At 43.1% G+C, this 18,780-nt stretch overlaps 1 protein-coding gene across 1 annotated transcript in view; it reads right to left on the reverse strand.

The window, feature by feature from the left end:
* Positions 1–12,494, reverse strand: part of lactb2 (lactamase, beta 2) — a 53,015-nt gene extending 40,521 nt beyond the window's left edge. The window contains exons 1-2 of the mRNA XM_063065015.1: positions 12,320–12,494; positions 5,573–5,736 (exon numbers count right to left, since the gene is read on the reverse strand). Coding sequence (XP_062921085.1) covers positions 5,573–5,736; positions 12,320–12,441 — 286 coding nt within the window. The 5' untranslated portion in view covers positions 12,442–12,494. The remainder of the gene's footprint in view (positions 1–5,572; positions 5,737–12,319) is intronic.
* Positions 12,495–18,780: the final 6,286 nt, after the last annotated feature.

Below are 18,780 nucleotides of genomic sequence, written 5' to 3' on the forward strand. Positions count from 1 at the left end.
CTTTCTCTCAGATTGCTGGCAAGTGGGCTCTCTCACCTCTGCCCCTCTGACCCTCAACACAGTTGCCCCTTAGGACTGTGCTATAAGCCCCCTCATTTACTCTCTGTATACCCATGACTGTCTCACCACCCACAGCTCCAATCTGCTAATTAAATTTGCTGACGACACTGCACTGATTGGCTTGATCTCTAATAATAAGACAATAACCTATCCCTCAACGTCAGCAAGACGAAGGAATTGGTTGTTGACTTCAGAAGGAGTAGCGGACCACACGACCCAATTTACATCGGTGGTGCGCAACTGGAACAGGTCAAAAACTTTTAAGTTCCTCGGGGTCAATATCACAAATGACCTGACTTGGTCTAACCAAGCAGAGTTCGCTGCCAAGAAGGCCCAACAGCATATTTACTTCCTGAGAAAACTGAAGAAATTTGGCCTGTCCCCTAAAACCCTCACTAGTTTTTATAGATGCACCATAGAAAGCATTCTTCTAGGGTGCATCACAATCTGGTATGGAAGTTGTCCTGTCCAAGACCGAAAGAAGCTGCAGAAGATCGTGAACACAGTGCAGCACATCACACAAACCAATCTTCCGTCCATGGACTCACTTTACACCGCACGCTGTCAGAGCAGTGCTGCCAGGATAATCAAGGACACGACCCACCCAGCCAACACACTTTTCGTCCCTCTTCCCTCCGGGAGAAGGTTCAGGAGCTTGAAGACTCATACGGCCAGATTTGGGAACAGCTTCTTTCCAACTGTGATAAGACTGCTGAACGGATCCTGACCCGGATCTGGGCCATACCCTTCAAATATCCGGACCTGCCTCTCGTTTTTTTGCACTACCTTACTTCCCATTTTTCTATTTTCTATTTATGATTTATAATTTAAATTTTTAATATTTACTAATTTAACTATTTTTAATATTTAATATTTGTAATCCAGGGAGCGTGAAGCGCAGGATCAAATATCGCTGTGATGATTGTACGTTCTAGTATCAATTGTTTGGCGACTATAAAGTATAATGAGGCAGCCTACAGAGAAGAAGTCACCACCCTGACACAGTGATGTCAAGAAAACAACCTCTCCCTCAATGTCGCATAAACAAAGGAGCTGATTGTGGACTACAGGAGGAATGGAGACAGGCCAGCCCCTATTGACATCAATGGATCTGGGGTTGAAAGGGTGAACAGTTTTAAGGTCCTTGGCATAAACATCTCATGTGGTCTGTACATACTGACTGTGTGGTATAAAAGGCACAACAGCGCCTTTTTCACCTCAGACAGTTGAAGAAGTTTGGTATGGGCCCCCAAATCCTAAGAACTTTCTATAAGAGCATAATTGAGAGCATCCTGACTGGCTGTATCACTGCTTGGTATGGGAACTATATTTCCCTCAATTGCAGGACTCTGCAGAGAGTGGTGTGGACAGCACAGCGCATCTGTAGATATGAACCTCCCACTATTCAGGGCATTTACAAAGACAGGTGTGTAAATAGGGCCTGAAGGATCATTGGGGACCTGAGTCACCCCAACCACAAAGTGTTCCAGCTGCTACCATCCGGGAAACGGTACCGCAGCATAAAAGCCAGGACCAACAGGCTCTGAGACAGCTTCTTTCACCAGGCCATCAGATTGCTTAATTCGTGCTGACACAACTGCATTTCTATGTTATGTTGACTGTCTTGTTGTACATACTATTTATCATAAATTACTATAAATTGCACATTTAAACAAAGATGTAACGTAAATAGTTTTACTCATGTAGATAAAGGATGTAAGAAATAAAGTCAATTTAACTCACTGGCAGCCAACCGGAAAAGGCTCACTTTATTCCTACTCTTTGCCTCCTGCCAATCAGCCACTACTTTATCCATGCTATTATCTTTCCGTAATACCATGGGCTTGTAGTTTGTTAAGGAGCCTCACGTGTGGCACTTCTACAAGTCTACAACTTCTACACTTCTACTTCAAAGGCCTTCTACAAGTCCAAGTACACAACATTCCATCAATTCTCCTTTGTCTTTCCTGCTTGTTATTTCTTTGAAGAATGCCAAAAATTTTGTCAGGCCAGAATTTCCCTGAAGTAAACTATGCAGACTTTGGCCTATTTTATCATGTTCCTCTCAGTGCCCCAAAACCACATCCTTAATCAACTCTAACATCTTCTCAACCACTGAGGTCAGGCTAACTGGCCTACATAATTGCCTTTCTCCTGCCTTCATCCCTTCTTTAAGAATGAAGTGATACTTGCAATTTTCCAGTCCTCCAGAACCATTTCGGAATCTAGTGATTCTAAAGGGATTGTGGCTTTCACATCTCCCTGGACCACACTTCCATCTCCACCAACTACCTCCTCTCTTGTAGTACTTTCTCATGCAACGAGATACAATACCTGTTGCCACCAAACAGGAACCTAAGCATTCCTTCCATGGGAAGCAATGGATCACATGCACTTATTCTATCCTAGGGTACAGCAATTGGTTTCCTCTGTACTGGAGAAAATAAACACATACTTGGTGACCGCTTTGTCGAGCAGCCGTGTTCAGTCTGGACTTCCTCTTGCCTGCCACTTTAATTCTCTAACCTTTCCCCATTCTGACCTGTCTGTCGCCTCTTGCACTGTGATATGGTGGACTAATGGAAACGAAGCACAGTACCACAGGAAGATGTAGTATCTTCCATTTGGGCATCTTACAGTATTACAGATTCTAATCCAATTAATAATTCTACTAATTGGATAATTAATAATTCAATAATTTGTTTTCTCTGTTCCAATAGACGTGTCTGATTTTACTGTGGTTCATCTTCCAGCAAAATGGTGCCTGTGACTAATGTCAACATCTTACAAAACTACCGGATACTCTCCTTCTCCTAGACATATTTCTTCTTCTGAACTGTGATCGATTGCAGCCTATAATTTCCTTTTTAAGAATGTATTTTTTGGCTGACCAAGCCATCTGGTGCTTCTGCAATCTCTTGGGGACTTGGCATGGTGTGCAACTGTGGCCGTCTCTGGGCGTGGCTGCACCGATTCCTAATGGCAGAAGGCAAACCCATGGTCAGCTCCATTACTCTGCACTGAGGATGATTAACATCGACGAGGACGAGAGCTGAAAACGAATGGGTGCTCAGTGCTGTCTGCTTGTGTTGACCGGTCTCCCTCTCACTGCTGCCAGCTGAAGGTGAAGAAATCTTGGGTCAAAGACTCAAGTTCAACCACCTCGGCAGCTCGTGGATGTTGACTCACATCTGGCTGTGGCTCGATGTTTAATGTCCCCAGTGCTGAACAAGCTTTACTATTTGAACAATGTGATTGAAGTGCTTTGGCGCTGAACTAGATCTGCAGCTGTGGCCTGCAGCCATCGACACAACACTGAACTGACTGACTCAGTGACAGTGGCTGCAGCCATTGACTTCTCATCTAGTTTCACTTGCCTCAGTGGGTATATACATACTTTGATAATAAAAGTGCTTTGAACTTTTGAACTTGGTCTACATTAGTCATTTTTTCCCTGTATAACCACAGCTTAATCAGCTGACATGTTCTACACATCTGCATTCTGCAACTTCTATTTGCATTTTAGCTGTTTTTATTAATCCATCAAGTAGATAACTTCATCCAGAGATTATCCCTTGGCCTCTATCTAGATATTCCCTTTGTCCTATCCATCCATTCCCCACCCCTGCCAATTTAATAATAACTTATTTATAGAGCATTTTCCATACAAGTACTTCAAAGTGCTTTACAAAGGGATAAAGTGCAACCATGAAAATAAAAGACAAAAAGATGTTAGTTAAAGCAAGGTTAAATAAATAGGTTTTGAGCTGGTGTTTAAATGTTACGTGAGTGTTAATAATCCTTATAGTTTTAGGTATTGAGTTCCACAGTTTAGGAGTATAGTGCAAAAATGCTGACCTGCCAATTATCTTTCAAGGAAAATTGTTTAAATTTAAAAGATCAGTGAAAGAATATGTGACAGGTCGTGCAGGACTATAAAACAAAAGGGAAATTGCATTGTACTCTGGTCCCAGACCATTGAAACTTTTAAAACCAAGTAACAAAACTTCAAAATAGATTCTAAAAATTACAATTTAAAACTATGCATACATCAGGATGTTCAATATCGACCACAGATCAGCATTCATTATTATCAACTTCTCAAAACTAATCAATAAACTTCGAAACCTGGTCTCAATACTTCCTTATGCAATTGGACCCTCAGTTTCCTCTCTGGCAGACTCCAGGTGCACCACAGGCTGTGTGATTAGTCACCTGCTCTTCTTGTTTAGTACCTATAGTTTTATGGCTAAGTATAGCTCCAAAGCCATATTTAAGTTTGCTGATGACACCACTGTTGTATGCCGAAACAAAGTTGTGATGAATCTGCACAGCATAAAGGAGGTAAAATGAAAATCTGGCTGAGTGGTAGTACAACAATGACCTCTCACTCAATGCTAGCAAGACCAAGGAGCTGATTATTCACTTCAGGAGGAGGAAACTGGAGGTCCATGAGCCAGTACTCATAAGTGGAGAGAGTTAGCAATTTCAAATTCCTCAGTGTTATCACTTTAGTTGTCCTGTCCTAGGCCCAGCACGTAATTGCAATTACGAAGAAAGCACACTACTTCCTAAGGGGTTTGTGAAGATTCAGCATGGCATCTAAAACTTTGACAAACTTCTATAGATATGTCATGGAGAGTATATTGATGGGTTGCATCACAGCCTGGTAGGGAAACGTCAATGCCCTGGAACAGAAAATCCTGCAAAAAGTAGTGGAATCAGCCCAAACCATCATGGATAGAGCCCTCCGTACCAACGAGCACATCTACACAGAGTGTTGTTGCAGGAGAGCAGCATCCATCATTGGGGACCCCCATCACCCAGGTCATGCTCTCTCTCACTGTTGCCAACAGGAAGAGGGTACAGGGACTTTCAAGGACTCTTCATCTCATGTTCCCGCTACAGTATTACTTTTCTTTCTCTTTAAATTTGCACAGTTTGGTGTCTTTTGCATATTGGTTGTTCGCCCTGTTGGTGTGCTCTCTTTCATCGATCCTATTATGTTTATTGAATTCATTCAGTATGCCTCCAAGAATTAATCTCAGGGTTGTATTTGGTGGCATATATGTACTTTTGATGATAAATTTACTTTGAACTACTCTCTTTCCCTCCTGTCCACCCAGCTGAAAATGAGTACCAGCAAAATGCTGGGCTGGGGGTTAACCTCGCGATAGACTGGCGTCCTATCCGGGGGGGGGGGGGGAGTCTCGTACTCTCAATTGCTTTACGCCACGGAAACCGGCATAAGCACCGGCCTGACAAGCCTAAAAGGCTCGGGACAGACTTTAACTTAACTCTCTTCCCAGTCCTGAAATGTTAACTCCACTGTCCAACCTGCTGAGTATTTCCAATATTTTATAATTTTATTCTTGATTTCTAGCGTTTATTGTTTCTTTGATTTTCATCTGTCATTTTCAAATGAGAAATCACCGTTCATTTGAGAGGAAGACTTGGTTATTTTGAGGAAAATTACCAGTGGCAGGAAAACCCTTCAAGTTGGCAGACTTACCTTCAACAACATTTTTCAAGATATCTGGTATGCCTCCAACATGATCAATGTGCCAATGTGTCACCAGAATTTCTTGAATACTGGTATTCTGTTGGACCAAAGTTTCTTTCAAACAGCTGATGTATTCAGGTACCGCTGGTTCACCAGTGTCAATTAAGAATCGTCTGTAGGAAAAGTATTATGATATCTCTCAGGAACTTGACATTTTATTTTTAAATTTACTGCTTGAATTTTTAAATCTTCAGTATACTAAATGGAGTACCAGTTCCTAAGCCAAATGATTAAGTATTAACAGGCAATAATATTTGAAAAGTCAGAAGAAAGGATTAATTTCAATGTGGTCCTTGTTTTTTTTTTAATTCCTTGGAGATGTGAGCTGATCAATCGTTAGGTTTCCCATGGTTAGCAACTCCCCAAAACTTCTCCTCCATTTATGAGGCATGAGCCAGGAGAGCACCTGAATACTCTCCACTTGTGGAAAAATAATAGTCAAGAAATCAGACACTGCCTGCTTGATTGGCACCCCATTTAAAAACAAAAATTGCTTCAACCATTAAAGTATCACAGTTACTATGTACTATCCACAATATATCTACTGCAGTTACTTGCTACTCTGGCAGCAACTGGGGAAACACAAAGCTTCTTACATTAATTACAAGGTCAGCAGGTTCATAGGAACACCTCTCTCTGCAGATTCCCCTCTAAGTCACATAATTAAAAGAGTTTGGATGAGACCACGTCTATATTCTGTTGATGATATTTTATTTAACTGGGTGGCAAACTTCAGAGAACAAGCACAGACTTTTTTTTTTGCTGAGCACAGAAAAAGATGATGAAGGGAATCCAGGTTCAGGAGAATAATAAAGTCATTAGCAGCATAAAGATCAAAGTCAAGTTTATTGTGATATGCACTGGTACATATTTGCACAGGTGTGATGAGAAACTTACTTGCAGCAGCATCACAGGCATATATCATCATATAAGCAGTATTCACAACAAATTAAATATAATTTATACACGTCTTTACAAAAAATAACAATTAAAACATGTCTATTTTACTGTATGGTGTTGCTAAACTGTAATGATTATGGTTTTGTCGGTTGGTTCAAGAACCGAATGGTTGATGGGAAGTAGCTGTTCTTGAACCTGATGTGGCACTTCAGGCCTTCTGTACCTTCTGTTCAATGGGGAAAGATGGCAGGAGTAATTGAGTCATGCAAAACATATTTTTCTGCATACTGTAAGATGACTATGGTATTACATAGAAACATAGAAAATAGGTGCAGGAGTAGGCCATTCGGCCCTTTGAGCCTGCACCGCCATTCAGTATGATCATGGCTGATCATCCAACTCAGAACCCTGTACCTGCCTTCTCTCCAGAAGGAGAGGGAGCTGAGGGAGACTTGTTCATTCTGAGAATATGTTCCGGATGTAGATTAGAGTGTGCAGGATAATATTTGCATTTAACAGTCATAGCTATGTGCGAAGCAAGGACAGAAATACAATAAGCAGTTAAGTGGCAGATAGAATTTAATACAATGTATAATGAATGAGGGAAGACAATAATCTCAACAGCACGGTGCTAAAGGGTATGTACAAACCCAGAGAACTGGTATACAGTATATCCAAAATCTTTGAATGTGGCTGGGCATACACATGTATAGCAGAAAGCAAGATCCTACAGTTCACTGAAGTATGAGTACGAAAGCAGCAGTACTATTTAGTACCTTTATAAAACACTATGGCGCATGATGTCCAATCTGATTCACCAAAAAGAAGGATGCCAATACACTCTGGAGGGTGCAGAAGATTTCTTGTAATGGCTCTAGTAATTAGGAATCTCAATTACAAGGTTAGTCTGAAGAATCTGATGCTGCTCTCCTGGGAGGAAAATTTGAGGAGATTATAGAAGTGTGCAAGATCACAGTGGGTTTAGTTAAGGGAGAGAGAAGCTACTCACTTTAACAGATGCTTAAAGACTAGGATTACTGATATAAAGTGATGCATAAAAGATGCAGGTAGATATTAGGACTTTAAACGCAAACAACAGGAATTCTGCAGATGCTGGAAATTCAAGCAACACACATCAAAGTTGCTGGTGAACGCAGCAGGCCAAGCAGCATCTGTAGGAAGAGGTGCAGTCGACGTTTCAGGCCGAGACCCTTCGTCAGGACTAACTGAAGGAAGAGTGAGTAAGGGATTTGAAAGTTGGAGGGGGAGGGGGAGATCCAAAATGATAGGAGAAGACAAGGGGGGGAGGGATAGAGCCGAGAGCTGGACAGGTGATAGGCAAAAGGGGATATGAGAGGATCATGGGACAGGAGGTCCGGGAAGAAAGACAAGGTGGGGGGTGACCCAGAGGATGGGCAAGAGGTATATTCAGAGGGACAGAGGGAGAAAAAGGAGAGTGAGAGAAAGAATGTGTGCATAAAAATGAGTAACAGATGGGGTACGAGAGGGAGGTGGGGCCTTAGCGGAAGTTAGAGAAGTCGATGTTCATGCCATCAGGTTGGAGGCTACCCAGACGGAATATCATCTTTACAGTAGAGGAGGCCGTGGATAGACATTGACGCAGACTGGGAGACCGCTTTGCTGAACATCTACGCTCTGTCCGCCAGAGAAAGCAGGATCTCCCAGTGGCCACACATTTTAATTCCACATCCCATTCCCATTCTGACACTTATCCGTGTAAGCGGAACAAGTGCTACACATGTCCTTACACTTCCTCCCTTACCACCATTCAGGGCCCCAAACAGTCCTTCCAGGTGAGGCATCACTTCACCTGTGAGTCGACTGGGGTGATATACTGCGTCCGGTGCTCCCGATGTGGCCTTTTATATATTGGCGAGACCCGACGCAGTCTGGGAGACCGCTTTGCTGAACATCTACGCTCTGTCCGCCAGAGAAAGCAGGATCTCCCAGTGGCCACACATTTTAATTCCACATCCCATTCCCATTCTGACATGTCTATCCACGGCCTCCTCTACTGTAAAGATGAAGCCACACTCAGGTTGGAGGAACAACACCTTATATTCCGTCTGGGTAGCCTCCAACCTGATGGCATGAACATCGACTTCTTTAACTTCCGCTAAGGCCCCACCTCCCCCTCGTACCCCATCTGTTACTCATTTTTATGCACACATTCTTTCTCTCACTCTCCTTTTTCTCCCTCTGACCCTCTGAATATACCTCTTGCCCATCCTCTGGGTCACCCCCCCCCGTCTTTCTTCCCGGACCTCCCGTCCCATGATCCTCTCGTATCCCCTTTTGCCTATCACCTGTCCAGCTCTCGGCTCTATCCCTCCCCCTCCTGTCTTCTCCTATCATTTTGGATCTCCCCCTCCCCCTCCAACTTTCAAATCCCTTACTCACTCTTCCTTCAGTTAGTCCTGATGAAGGGTCTCGGCCTGAAATGTCGACTGCACCTCTTCCTACAGATGCTGCTTGGCCTGCTGCGTTCACCAGCAACTTTGATGTGTGTTGCAGATGTTAGGACTTTTTTAAATAGAGACACTTGGTGATGATCTAGAACTGCTTGGCTCATTAAGTCCCTGCGCTTCCAATTGCCTGCCACTTTAATTCACCATCCTACTTCACTTTCTGTCAGTGTCCTTCTGCACTATTACAAGGTATAGCGCAAGCCAGAATCGCAATACCTCATCTTCAGTTTGGTAACATTGTAACCTACAGCTCTGCCTTTAATACCATCATTCCAAATTGATTCCTAAGCTCCGGAACCTGGGCCGTAGCACTCAGATCTGCAGCTGGATCTTCAACTTCCTCACAGACAGGACCCAGACTATAAAAATAGGGGACAAGGTCTCCTCTACGATCACTGTGAGCACCGGTGCCCCACAAGGCTGTGTACTCAGCCCCCTGCTGTTCTCACTGTACATCCATGATTGTGTAGCCAAATTTCCATCAAACTCAATATATGAGTTTGCTGATGACACAACAAATGTAGGCCGTATCTCGGGTAATGATGAGTTTGAGTACAAAGAGGAAATTAAGAACCTGGTGACATGGTGCGAAGACAATAACCTTTCCCTCAACGTCAGCAAGACAAAGGAATTGGTTGTTGACTTCAGAAGGAGTAGTGGACCGCACGACCCAATTTACATCGGTGGTGTGCAAGTGGAACAGATCAAAAGCTTTAAGTTCCTCAGGGTCAATATCACAAATGAGCTGACTTGGTCCAACCAAGCAGAGTTCACTGCCAAGAAGGCCCACCAGCACCTTTACTTCCTGAGAAAACTGAAGAAATTTGGCCTGTCCCCTAAAAACCCTCACTAATTTTTATAGATGCACCGTAGAAAGCATTCTTCTAGGGTGCATCACAACCTGGCATGGAAGTTGTCCTGTCCAAGACCGAAAGAAGCTGCAGAAGATCGTGAACACGGCGCAGCACATCACACAAACCAACTTTCCATCCGTGGACTCACTTTACACCGCACACTGTCGGAGCAGTGCTGCCAGGATAGTCAAGGACACGACCCACCCAGTCAACAGGCTTTTCGTCCCTCTTTCCTCCGGGAGAAGGCTCAGGAGCTTGAAGACTCATACGGCCAGATTTGGGAGCAGCTTCTTTTCAACTGTGATAAGACTGCTGAACGGATCCTGACCCGGATCTGGGCCGTACCCTCCAAATATCTGGACCTGCCTCTCGGTTTTTTTGCACTACCTTACTTTACATTTCTCTATTTTCTACTTATGATTTATAATTTAAATTTTTAATATTTACTAATTTTAACTATTTTTAATATTTAATATTTGTAATCCAGGGAGTGGGAAGGGCAGAATCAAATATCGCTGTGATGATTGTACGTTCTAGTACCAATTGTTTGGCAACAATAAAGTATAAAGTATATAAAGTACCTTCAGGAATTGATATTGAGGTTTCCATTCTTACTTACATGTGCTTTCTTTTTGTACGACATTTTGTCATTTTTGCCTGCTATTGGTTTGGCTCAGATTTTCCTTTTTCAGTGTTGCCTGGCCTGCCAACTATGTCTCACAGCCTTACCCACATAAAGAACCTTAATCTGATTTTAACTGTCAAATTCCTTAATTTAACCTCTTAGAAATTTTTCTGCATTCCACCCATCCCCTCCTTCATCTTTTCTGCTATCTACAGCTAATTTGTTTCATTTTCCTGTGTGCCACTATTGCAGAGGACCTGCCCTGGACCCATCATATAAATATAATTGTGAAGAAAGCACGACAGCATCTCTACTGCCTCAGGAGTATGCAGAGATTCAGCATGTCATCAAAAACCTTGGCAAACTTCTACAGATGTGTGGTGGAAAGTGTGCTTACCGGTTGCATTGTGGCCTGTTATGGGAACACTAATGCCTTTGACTGGAAAATACTTCAAAAGGTAGTGGATTCAGCCCAGTACATCATGGGTAAAACCCTCCCAACCATTGAGCACACCTACATGAAAGGTTGCTGTAGAAAAGCAGCATCCATCATCAAAGATCCTCACCACCCAGGCCATGCTCTTTTCTCATTGCTGCCATCAGGTAGAAAGTACAGGAGCCTCAGGACTCGCACCACCAGGTTCAAGAACAGTAACTACCCCTCAACCATCAGGCTCTTAAACAAAGGGGGATAACTACACTCATTTAAGGACTCTTCTAACTTGTTATTTCATGCTCATTATTTATTGCTATTTATTTATTACCTGCTATTTCAGTTTGTTTACAGTTACAGATCCTGTTTACAGTTACTGTTCCATAGATTTGCTAAGTATGCCTGCAGAAAAAGAATCTCAGGGTTGTATGTGCTGACATGTATGTACCCTAATAATAGATTTACTTTGAACTTTCCCAGTCCTTTGACAGTTCCCATTTTTTCTTTTTCCATAGATGCTGCCTGACATATTGAATGCTTCCAACATTTTGTGCTTTTTTCAGATTTTTAGCATTTGTTTTTTTTTGATCATTTTCCACTAAAGCCATTTCCAACTTTGAAGAGAGATATGGCTGGCTGCTTTGAGTAAGTGAGCACAGGTACAAAGTACAGAGCACTTTCTATAGGCATTACAATTTGCAAGAGTATGAGGCTTAACAAGTTGGGTCAAAGTGGGTCAATGTTGTACCACCTTGTGGTGAATCGTGACACAAAAGAGACTGCAGGTGCTAAAAAACCGGATCAATGCACACAAAATGCCAAGGAACTCAGCAGGCCAGGCAACATCTATAGAGGAAAATGAACAGCGGATGCTTTGGGCAGAGATTTACTGGAGACCATGCAGAAAAAATTCACAAGGATTCTTGAGTGGATTGGCGTACTTTGGGCAAAGTTTGGAGGGAAGGAAGCTAAGGAGTGACCTAATAGAAGCATCTAAGATTTGAGCGCCACACTGAGGGTAGATGGTCAGAATCTTTTTCCCATGGTAAGGATATCAAAAACAAGACAGCATAGCTGTGGGAGGAAGGAATTTAAAAAGGGATCTGAGCGGTAAGTTCAACACACTCAGCGCTGGAGGATCTCAGCTCTAAACACCGACTGTTTATTTTTTTCCATACGTATTGCCTGATCTGCGGAGTTCCTCCAGCTGTTTGTGTGTGTTGTGGCGAGTGTTAGAGGAGCAGTGATAGCCAAACACACCAGGAAGGGCGAGGAGTGGGTAGGTAGGTGGGATCACCTGTCTCTCCTTGGGAGGAGGGGAGGGACACCTAATTCCACTCGGGACAGTTCCGTCCTCTGGGTACGACTCTTCCCACGCCTTCGGTCTTTACTCACCGGGGACCCGTACCCACCAGGTAGGTGTTGGTACCCTGGAGGGTCATCGGGCCCGGGTTGCAGCCCAGCACCCGGACCACCCGCGTCGACAGCCGCTGTACCTGGGACAACACCACCGCCATCCAGCCGCCGATCAGGCCGGAAGGCCCCAGTGCGCGCGCTCCTGCACCCGCGCCGTCTCGCGGGGCCGCGCACGGAAACAGACGGTCGGGGTCAAACGGCGTCCGCCGTCCGCCATGCAGACTTGAGGCAGCTGGTAGGGAGGGGGCCGGGGCCGGGGCCGGGGCCGGGATCGGGATGTGTAGCCACTAGTGGACGGGGCATCGAGCTTCGGGTGGCGAAACCTAATGTACTGGAGGAACTCGGAGTATGAGATAGGGAATGGGGAGCCTGTGTGTCGTCCACTCCTTTTTTAATATTACTGATATTTTCTTAAATGTTGGATCAGTAATTTCCAAACCGTTATGTGCTGATGTGGCACAGAACCAGGAATATATATAGTTAGGAAAATGCATTAACGAAGTAGAGGAATGGGAATGTCAGTGGGGGTTAAATTTTTCTGTTGCAAAGACTCAAGTTATTTGTGTTTTTTCTAAAAGGAACATTACGCCCAAAATTGATCTCAAATTATACGGTATACCTCTTAAACAAGAGTCCGCGGTAAAGTTTCTAGGTGTGCGGATGGACACAAGGCTAACGTGGAAGGTGCATGTGGATAAAATTCAAGAGAAGTGTAATAAAGGCCTTAATGTACTCCTTTGCTTAGCTGGTATGATTGCGGTGCCAGTAGGTCACTTAAATGTGTATTGTCTTTGATTATGGATGTGTTGCTTAGTATTCAGCCTCACCAGTGGTTTTATAGCCCCTTGATAAAGTTCAGGCTCAAGCATTGAGATTATTTTGTGGTGCTATTAAATTATCTCTGGTTTCAGCACTACTGGCAGAAATGGGTGAAGAACCTTTACATTGACACAGGTCATAGTCACATGTGTAAGGACATAAAGTTGCTCATCCAGTATTAGCAAAATTAGTAGACTGCATTCATGAGGCCTTCAGTTTTGGGTGGATGGGAAATGAATGGGCACAAGAACTTGGGTTGTTTAATGTGGAATATGTCATTCCATCGTGGGTTTTCCCTTTGCCTGTGGCTGATTTAGGCTGTCAGGAAAAGATCAAGATGTGGATAGTGGCACAAGAAGTTCAGCGATATATGCAAAGCAGATATTATGGTTTCTTACGTATCTACACAGATAGTTCAAAAGACCCAGTGACATCCTTTCTTTAGAATTAATATGCATGGTACAGGTATCTGTAGGGAGTCCACTTGTCAAGAAAAGACACAGCATACATTGTTTGAATGCAGTTCCTACGAAGTGCAAAGGAAACATCTAATTGCTAAAGTAAGACCTTTGGGACAGACACAGTTTAACATGGAAAGTTTGGCAGGATATCACTGCCATCGTAGAAGTGCGTATTTGACTTTTTGTAAAGTATTAGAAATTCAATGAGATGCTTCCTGTCTCTTTGCTCCACACTCCAACTCAGTAGGTGGTTGGTCTGCCAAATGGCATTAAACTTAAGAAGAAGCAGCAGCAAGGGGAAATTGTGAGCACTTCTACATGGAGCAGAATTGGGCCATTGAGTTCACTCTGCCATTCCATCATGGCTGATCCCAGATCCCATTCAACCTCATACATACACCAAACTTCTCACTATATTCCTTGATGCGCCAATTAAACAGGAATCTATCAACTTCTGCTTTAAATGTATCCGTAGACTTGGCCTCCACTGCAGTCTGTGGCAGAGCTTTCCATAGATTCACCACTCTCCTGTTCTAAAAGGTCTTCCTTTAATTTTGAGGCCGTGCCCTCTAGTTCTGGATACCCCCACCACAGGAAACATCCTCTCCACATCCACCCTATCTAGTCCTTTCAATAAGATCCCCACGCATTCTTCAAAATTCCAGTGGGTACCGGCCCAAATCTGCCAAATGCTCCTGATATGTTAACCCCTTCATTCCCAGATTCATGAACCTCCTCTGGGCTCTCTTCAGTGACAACACATTCTTTCTGCGATAAGGGGCCTAAAAGTGTTAATACTGCAAATGCATCCTGACTGGTGTCTTGCAAAGCTTGTTTATATTCTATTCCTCTTGAAATAAATGCCAACTTTGCATTTGCCTTCTTTGCCACAGAATTGACCTATAAATTAACCTTCTTGGAGTCTTGCACGAGGATTCTTAAGTCCCTTTGCACCTCTGGTGTTTGAAGTTTCTTCCTGTTTAATAGTCTGCACTATTGTTCCTTTTACCAAAGTGCATTATCATACATTTCCCAATACTATATTCCATCTGCCACTGTTTTTGCCCATTTTTCCAATTTAAGTCTTGCTGCAATTGCATTGCTTTCTCAACACTACCTACCTCTCCACCTATCTTTGTATCACCTGCAAGCTTTGCCACAGAGTCGTCAATTTCATTATCTAAATCACTGACAAACAATGTGAAAAGAGCCGTCCCAATACTGACCCCCTAAGGAACTGGCGGCCAGCTAGAAAAGACCCCCTTATTCCCACTCACTGCCTCCTGCCTGTCAGTCATTCCTCTATCCATGCCAGTATCTTAACTGTAGCACCATAGGGTTTTATTTTGTTAAGCAGCCTGGTGTGAGGCACCTTTTCATATGCCTTTTGAAAATCCAAGTAAATGACATCCACTGCCTCTCCTTTGTCCACCCTGCTTGTTATTTCCTTGAACAATTCTAACAGATTTGTCAGGCAAGATTTCCCTTTACAGAAACCATGCTGACTTTGACATTTTGAAGAGTGGAGTGACATTTGCAATCTTCCAATCCTCTGGGACCATGCCAGAATCAAGTGATTCTTGAAAAACATGCATCTGTTATCTCTTCAGCAACCTGTCTTGGGAATCTGGGATGTAGTCCATCTGGCCCAGGTAACTTATCCGCCTTAAGACCTTTGAGCTTGCATTGCACTTTTTCCTTTTGTAATAGCAATGGCACTCACTTCTGTTCCCTGACACTCACGGACCTCTGGCATACAGCTAGTGTCTTCCACAGTGAAGAATGATGCAAAGTACCCATTCAGTTCATCTGTCATTTCTTTGTCCCCCATTACTACCTCAGCAGCATCATTTTTCCAGTGGTTCATTATTAACTCTCACTTCCCTTTTAAGTCTTTTTATAAGACCATAAGATATAGGAGCAGAAGAAGGCCATTTGGCCCATCGAGTCTATCCACTGTTCAGTCATGGGCTGATCCAATTCTTCCAGTCATCCCTATTCCCCTGCCTTCTCCCCATACCCTTTGATGCCCTGCTAATCAAGAACCTATCCATCTCTGCCTTAAATACCCTCTATGATTTGGCCTCCACAGCCACTCTTGGCAACAAACACCACAGATTTACCACCCTCTGACTAAAGTAATTTCTCCGCATCTCTGTTCTAAATGGACGTCCTTCAATCCTGAAGTCATGCCTTTGTTATCCTAGACTCCCTTACCATGGGAAATAATTCTGCTTTTATGTCTTATGGTCTTAATATAGTCCACAAGTTAATAGCAGCTTTTTTTTCTTTTCAAAATGGAACTGTTTAGAAAGGCCATTGAAGCCACTTCAGAGTAGACTCTACCCACTCCACTAAATTAGACTTCATTATTTTAATTGGATCAGGAAAGTGGCAAATATCATTAGGGACCCCCATCACCCAGGCCATGCTCTCTTTTCACTACTGCTATCAGGAAGGAGGTACCAGAGCTTCAGGACTCACACCAAGTTCAGGAACAGTTATTACCCTTCAACCATCAGGCTCTTGAACCACTGGGCAGGTATCGTCAGGTAAGGGAGGTAAGCGGGGGTGAGATTTGGAGACTGGCAGATGAATGATAGTTGGAAGCAGAGAAAAATAGGAAAAAGGGAAAGAGGAAACCATGGAGCAAAGGGAGTGTGAAGATGGGAGACAGGAGGGAGATAAATTGGAACGGAAAGATTTTCCGGAGCTGGCTTTGGGATAAGTAAAGGAGGTGAGAGTAGGAACCATAAAAGAGAAAGGAGAGGTGAATGATAATTGGAAACAGGTCGGGGAGTAGGGAACCTGCATGTGAAGTGAATAGACAGGGCCAGGAAGGGGAAGGGGACAAGAATGGGCGAAGAGAGGACTGAGGGAAGGGTTGAAAGGGGAACAAAAATGGAAGGACCAGAGGATTAGAGGGGGGAGGTTAAAGGGGGTAGAAGAGGGAAAACAATAAAATGAAGGAGGATTAATCTAATTGGGGGAAAGGGGTGGAAGAGGGGAAATGATAAAATTGAGGGGGGGTGGTTTAATCTAAAATCGGAAATCTCAATTTTCAAGTCGTGGGGTTGTGGACTACACTGGTGGAATATAAGGTGCTGTCCTCCAGTTTGGTTTGGGCTTCATCCTGGCAGACAAGATGACCAGGGACAGAGAAGGAGAGTTAAAATGATGTCCCTTTGGGAGCACAGGATCGCCACTGTGGACTGAGTCTCCGTGTTGTGCAAAGCGGTCACTGAGTCTGCGCTTGGTCTCACTCATGTAGAAGAGGCAACATCAGGAGCACCAAATGTTGTAGACAAGGTTGAAAGAGATGTGTGTGCTTTTTTACAGTTTTTATGGAATATTAGCATTAGTGATATTGCTAAAAATTATTATCCTTTTGCATTATTGAGGTGGTTTGGTGAAATGAAGGTGAAACTTCTAAGCAGGAGCAGGAATAAGCCTGTGATGTGGTCTCACTAATGTCCTGTACAACTGTAACAGAACATCCCAACTTATATACTCATTGCTCTGACTAATGAAGGCCAACATGTCAAAGCCCTTCTTCACCACCCTGACTACCGGTGATGCCACTTTCAGGCAAGGAAAATATCTTCCGTATATCTAGCCTGTCAAGCACTTGAAAGATTTTATGTTTCAATGACATCTCTTAATTTTCTGAGCTCTAATGAGTGCAGTCCTATCTATACCGTCTGCACACAGCAAACCTACTGTCCATGGAACTAATCTAGTAAATCTTTGAGGCACTCCCTCAAAGAACTTCCTTTCTGAAGTAATAAGATTCAAACTTGGCACTCTATTTCAGATGCATTCTCACTAATTGTAGTAAGTTTTCTTATTCCTGTAATCAAGGCTTCGTGTCGTGAAGACTAATATAACATATGTCCTTTAATTGCCTGCAACATCTGCACGTTTGCTATGTACAAGTACCACCCAGGTCACCTTAGTATAAATACTGTTGACCCTCCCACTGTTTAACAAACATCCCACTTTTTCATTATTTGCGTTAAGAGGATGATTTCACATCTTTCCACATTGTATTCCATATTCTCGCTAACTTACTCAGTTTGTCCATTTTCCTTTAAAGCCTCTTTATCTCTTTTTTTCCTGTTCAAAATCCCACCTGGTTTAGTATTGTTAGAGATTACTTGGGACACCTTCAGGAGTTGTGGAATAAAGGGAACAGCTAGTAATTCAAATGAGGATCGGTTTTCAAAAAAAAAGTTCACAATTTACCTTCCACTGATACTCTAAGGATTCAAAATCAGTCATCAGGTGTGATTGTGATCCTGTACCACTATAATTACACAGGGGAAAACAGGAAAAGAATGTTCATATTAATCACCCACATTGGAAACCTCATAATGAGACACAGGAAGACATTAAGGGGCCATTTCCTCTGGTAAGACTTTGTTAAAGTTATATCTCTGCCACTGAATGCACAGCTCAGGACATGCCAATTTTGTAAATTCATATTTTGCTTGTTCGCATATTCAGGGAGCCATATCTCAACCTAGTTATAAAGAAAAGTATTCCAATCACAAACAAGAGAAAATCTGCAGATGCTGGAAATCCAAGAAACACACACAAAATGCTGGAGAAACTCAGTACGTCAGGCAGCGTCTAAGTACGGTCAACGTTTTGGGCTGAGATCCTTTGGCAGGACTGACCAAAAATGAAAGTATATTTACAGTGTTTGGTGTTTTATACTCAGACTCTTTTGGACCAGCCACTGGCATTTGAATATTCAAAGGGTTCTGTCATTAATGATTTGCTTCCATTGTAAATATGTACCAGTCTGCATGTAAAATATTTAATTAGGTAATTACAGACATGGAAATGGCAGTTAATGATGGTCTTTTAAAAAGTATGAAACATTTTTATGCTGTTGAATATGGGGAGGAGAGAAGTAGATTCACCAGACCTGCTTTTGCAAGACAGGCAGAAACCAAATGAGATTGTCTGTACATATACTCACTGCTAACCAAATTATAGCACTAGAGAAGACAGCATCCATGTAGACGGACAGCCTGCAGTGGCTCCCACTGTCCGCACTGATGTACACAATGTATTCACGATGTACACAACAGTTTTATTATGGACCAGCAAAGCAACTTGTTAGTGAACAAGGCCATCAGTGTCAGCAACTCA

This window comes from Mobula hypostoma, chromosome 1 (genome assembly GCF_963921235.1).
Source record: "Mobula hypostoma chromosome 1, sMobHyp1.1, whole genome shotgun sequence".
In the NCBI taxonomy this organism is placed as follows: Eukaryota; Metazoa; Chordata; class Chondrichthyes; order Myliobatiformes; family Myliobatidae; genus Mobula; species Mobula hypostoma.